This window comes from Orycteropus afer, unplaced genomic scaffold (assembly GCF_000298275.1).
Source record: "Orycteropus afer afer isolate SDZICR_OR568_19922 unplaced genomic scaffold, OryAfe1.0 scaffold00447, whole genome shotgun sequence".
NCBI classification, from domain to species: Eukaryota; Metazoa; Chordata; class Mammalia; order Tubulidentata; family Orycteropodidae; genus Orycteropus; species Orycteropus afer.
In genome coordinates this window covers 2,186,743-2,192,245 of record NW_006922034.1, presented here as the reverse complement: position 1 = coordinate 2,192,245, position 5,503 = coordinate 2,186,743, and the positions used below count along the sequence as shown (strand labels likewise).

Below are 5,503 nucleotides of genomic sequence, written 5' to 3'. Positions count from 1 at the left end.
TTATAGTCAGAGCAAGTTCATTCTAGGATCCTAACAAAGAAAGCACTGTAAAGGAACCCTCTTTTTTGGTCACAGAGAATGTAAGAGATCTCCATTAGAGGAGACTCCATGACGACTTGGTCTTTTCCTCTGCTCTTCCGCCCAAGATAAGAAGAAAACCAGAAGAGGAAAGGTCTTTGCATCTATGACTGCTGTAGCAGCTTGGAGACTTGAGGGTTCATTATGCTTTTGTATCTCATTTGAGAAAACAATATGAGCAGTAAACAAGAAACTCTAATTTTGTGAAAGTTGTTCTTAAAAGTAATTACTAAATATCTCAGTCATAAAACGTTTTCAAAACATAAACTACTAGGCAAATAATTGATGTGTTCATTATATCTTTCTACGAATCAAAATAATCTCCTGCACTTTAGAAATCCTAGTCGGGCTGCTCCCTGAAACACAGAATTTTGGAGGGTTGTTTCTGCCTTTTGAAATCTAAGGGAAGGGGAAAGAGTAGGGACCATGATGGATACTTTTATTAAGGGCTGAGGGCAGGGGGTAACAGGAAGAAAAAGAACCACTAGAAGGCAGTGTTTACTGGTTAAGGGAGGACTTTCAGAGGCAGAGGATGATAGACAGGACTAAATATGGCAGAGATTAAGGAGAAGGAGGACCAATAAATGGTAGATATGGGTAGCGAGAAAGTTGCTGATCAAGTTTGAGGTGTGATTTCAGATTTGGGACAGTAAAGCAGAGTGATGGAACATGTCCCAGTAGCCAGACAGCAAAAGGAAGATATTACACAGTACCTAGAAGGAGATAGCAGAGGTTTTCTTCTTTATTTCAATACTACAAATAGTGGTTTTATTAAGAGTTTATGAAGCAAGGAACTGAAGATCGCGGATATGACAAAGAGAAGGCCAGAATGAGTTTCAGAGCTAATTGGAGGAATGTCCTTCACAATTCAAGTGGAGTGTTTAGAAAGGCAAATCTCTTCCTCCAGACCAGTGTGTCTCTAATTGTGCGCTGCATGGACTCCCTCTTCCTGAGAATCATCAAGGAAATTTAGTGAAAAATACAGATTCCTTGGCCCAACCATGGAACGATGAAATTAGAATCTCTGGGCGTGGGTCTGAGGAATCTTCATTTTAACAAGATTTTCCAGATGATTTTTGTTCACCAACATGTGAACACTATTGCTCTAGATTGGAAAAAGAAAAGAAATCGAAGTAAAATGTCATACTAAGGTGATGCTGTAGGATACCTAATTGGTATCAATCCTAGTAGACTCAAAGGTAACACTACTTCAAAACAGGGAGGCTAAGGGACTTGATAAGGTGGGAAGGATTTCATGAGTGAAGTGTCAAAAGCAGCCTTGGCCTGGGTGGTAGAAGGCTGGGAAAGCTGGCAGTTATATTTAAATATAAACCTAATGTAATTCAAATATAGATTTTGGATCATGTGCTATTTCAGATCACCTCTGCCACTACTGTCCCCAGGCCTGTCTAATCCTGACCCCAATATAGATTAGGACTACACATGGCAGTGTCAAATACCAAGGCCACAGCCGTGAGGAATGTCATTACCATACTGGGCACAGAAGGCAAAGGAGACTATCATAGTGAAAGACATGCCAGATTTGGAGATGAAGAAATAGTTTCCAGTCTCAAGGTTTGGGAAATACAAGCATATTAGACAACAGACACACACACACACACATACACATATACATACATGCCCAGATATTGCTACAGGTATATTGAACATGCAAATACACACACACACAGAGAGAGAGAGAGAGAGAGAGAGAGAGATGTATAAACATATGAGGCTTCACAACTCTTTTTTCTAAATTCAATCACAAACAAATTTCTGGATTTTTCTGTTTGTTTTATCACCAATAAGAAATACTTATTCAACAGTAAGTCAGGAAAAATTAGAGCCACCTATTAATTAACATGTACTGGAGTTGACCTGTTGGTCTCTGATAATTAGGTTGGGTCTCTTGGGTCTCTAACTTTAAGGCATCTGAAAAGAAAAAAATCGAAGTTTTCCCCCCTCACCCCCCACCCCCACTTCTATACTTTCCCAGATTTCACTCCTGCTTACAATATTGGGGGGAAAATATATTGTGGTGAAAATACGCACAGCAAAGCATGCTCTATTCAACAATTTCTCCATGTACAATTCGGTGACATATATTACATTCTTTAAGTTGTGCAACTATTCTCACCCTCCTTTTCTGTACTATTCTTCCACCATTAACATAAACTCACTGCTGCCTAATCCTGCTCACAATTTAAAGTATATTTTAAAAAATCCCTAATTGTTATCTACTAACAAAAAGAATAGATACACTTCCTCAACTTTCTTTAAGTCTCAATTGGCACAGAAAGCCTAGCTTCTCCCAAGGGGTCTTGTCTTATGGTCATTTCGCTGGCCAGCCCTATAAAGGGCATGATTCATCAGTGCTCGAACTGGACTCATCCTTAATCATTCTGCTCTTCTCTGCACGATTCTTTAATCCAAAATTCTTGGATTCTTTAAGATCTGAATCTTCCCTTATTGTCTGCTACTGCCAGTTAGTACACTTGGTATACTAACAGATGCCAACTTTCTGCAACTTTATTGCAAGGTACCCTTCCCATATGTAGGCTTCTTTATTTGCTTTATCACCTCCATCTCTGCTTTGCATCAAAACTAAAATTTCCAAACTACTGATTTAGATAGTTCTTGGCCTCTTCATTTACTTTTACTTCATTGGAGGCTCAGGAAATAAATAAAATGCAAAAACCAAAAACCAAACTCACTGCCTTTGAGTCAGATCCAACTCATAGAAAAACCTCCTTGGGTTTCCGATGCAGTATGACTACGGAGGTAGGTTGCCCAATTTTCCTTCCCAGGAGTGGCTGGTGGGTTTGAACTGCAAGTGTTCTGGTTAGCAGTCAAATGCCTTAGGCACTATGTCACTAGAGCTCCCAATAAAATGCAAAGGAATCCCAAATCTCTAATACATACCTCCGTGACTGAAGCAACAGTGGACTTTTCAGGTTTTTTGAAAACTTGATGTGAAGGAAAGTTTCAAGGGGGTGCTGTTCTTCTACTAGATTTCTTGGGGATTTGGAGGAGAGAATTATGCATAATTTGCTTGGATGGCTAAGCCCTCCACAATGAGACAAAATGGCTTCCATATAAGTGTAGAAATTTAGTAATTTTTAGAAGCCGAAACCTCTATGAAGCTTTCATGAAGTCTATGAAATGAGCCCAAGCAGCGATTCCCTGAAGTTCTGTGTCCCTAAAGGTTAAGTTACAATGTCTTCTCTCTACTGCTCCTACTTTAAAAACCAACTTCATCTTTCTCCCCCACCCCACCTCCCCTCACCTCCAGAAAACTAATACTCCACTGGACTGCAGTGTAAAGACTGAAGCCTTTCCTCTTATCTCCTCGGCTCTCACCAAATTCTTTTATCCCAGAGCTGTGACTGGCTCAGTTAGTCTGGGCCATTTCCCCCCATTTTTTTTGTGGCAATAAAATATTTTCTTCTTTTTCTATTTGAGTTTCAAATTCCTTGCCCTATCATTTCTATGAGGTCTTTCCTACTCTCTGTCATTTTTAGAAAGTAGTTTATTTCACTTTGCCCATGTGTGGTTTCACATATTTGCCCTAATTTACTTTTTTCCCCCTCTTTCTTCCACTGTACACAAAGAATGTTGGAGGAGGGTAACATTTCATTCTTTCGTTTTACACTTGTACTTGGGAGCAAATCTAATCTGGATATGAAAGTTGTGCTCAGAAAGGAAACCACCAATCGAGGTCCCCATATTCCAGAAATCTTATGTGTGCACACAGCAATTAAAGAATTCTGCTTTAAGTGGGGTGGAGAAAGAATTAATGTAAAAAAAGTTCTGTGACTTCACTTTAGGAAGCCGCATCAATAACGACAATGCTAATATTTGTAATTCAACATGTTTGCATTGAGGGGTGTGTGTGTGTTTTAATGGCTAAGAATTACTAAAATGTTACCCAGATGCGTTACCTCCCTGGGTCCATACCCCATTCTAGTATAAAAAATATATAGGCAAGGCTTTCGGAACACTCCATTTTTTTGAAGGGTCAGGTGTCTGCCATCATCAAGAAGACAATCTTTAAATGCCAGATATGTATAAAATTAAGGCAGTGCAACTTTGAATAGTCCCATAACCTAAAGGTTAATTTTTAGCTTTTCCCAAAGCAAGCAGGCCACTGCCCTGAACTACAGTTGCCTGGCGATCATTCCAGCATGGTGCCTGCTTATTCCTTTTCTGAGAGTCCAGGGGCCCTTTGCATTCAAGAGAGAGTGCGAGTGAAATGCCAATCTAAAAAGGGAACTTGAAAACGGATTTGGGTGGGATCCAATATCAGCCAGGAACCAGATGCCAATAAAATAAACGACGCCACTAAAATAATAAGTCTACTAATACCAATGGCAATAATAGCTTACCAATCAATCACAGTACCGGAGGAAAGCTAGGCGTTCGAGTAAAGGAAACCTGACAAACGAAAACCATGAGAAACAGCAATATCTGATTAGCCAGGGAGTTGAATTTTTTCTTTTAAGGGGTGTGTGTAGAATTCACTTCTTCTCTAAGCGGCATGGAGTTCTTTTGATGCCACAACATAGCTAGGAAACATTGTCCTGGCAAGAATAAGAAGGTTTTGTTGTTAGATGCTGTCCAGTCTATTCAAGAAGGTTTCAGAAACTGCTATTAGAGGGTGAGAAAGTAAGACCAACACACTTTGATTAATTTCCTAGCCGGTGTCATTTAGAAGTAAAAGTCACCCCGCGAGTGGGCATCTCCGCTGCTGGCAAAAGAAGCAAAGAACAGGCGGCAGGGAGTGGCAGCAAGGAGCATTTTCAGGAAGCCACGAGTCCTCGCACTGTTTGCCTAGCCTTGGGCCTGGCTAGGACAGGTACCACAGCGTCTCTAGACTAAGCGGTCCAGGGGCACGTTGTTTGGGCCTGCACCACCCCTGTGCCACCACCACCACCATCCCTTAGCCTTTCTGTCGGGTTTGACACGACCCGGTGCCCAGGGGGCGTCTTTTCCGCATGCCTGCTCCCAGGGTCCCCTCCAGCACGCGCTGTACCGTCGAATTCCTGGCCCAGCCTGGTTTATAGGTGTTCGCCCCCTCCCCCGGTGCTGTGAACCCACAGAAGAGAGCACTTTGGGGACAGTGGGTGATTTCTACTCACCGGCAAGTGGCCCAGATCGGTGACCTCCTTGTCCCTCCAGCCCCCAGGTCCCGCCATGGCTTCGAGCCGAATGGGAGCGGGCGACTGAGGTGGACGCGCGCGGGGAGTCTGAAGTGGAAGCGGAGAAGAAGTGGAAGGGGAAAGGAGAGTGGATAGGGGAAAAGAGTGGGGGACAAGGATTGAGGGTTCTAGGGATGGAGGAGCGGAAAGTGGAGAGAAAGAGCTGGGAGAGGAGGGAAGCGGGAGTTCAAGAGGCGGGAAAGCAAGTTTGGCTAAGAGGAGAGAAG

General features: G+C 42.3%; 1 protein-coding gene across 1 annotated transcript in view; it reads right to left on the bottom strand.

Moving 5' to 3' along the window:
• Nucleotides 1-5,273, bottom strand: part of NRK (Nik related kinase) — a 243,831-nt gene extending 238,558 nt beyond the window's left edge. Inside the window, exon 1 of the mRNA XM_007954223.2 lies at nucleotides 5,217-5,273. Coding sequence (XP_007952414.1) covers nucleotides 5,217-5,273 — 57 coding nt within the window. The remainder of the gene's footprint in view (nucleotides 1-5,216) is intronic.
• Nucleotides 5,274-5,503: the final 230 nt, after the last annotated feature.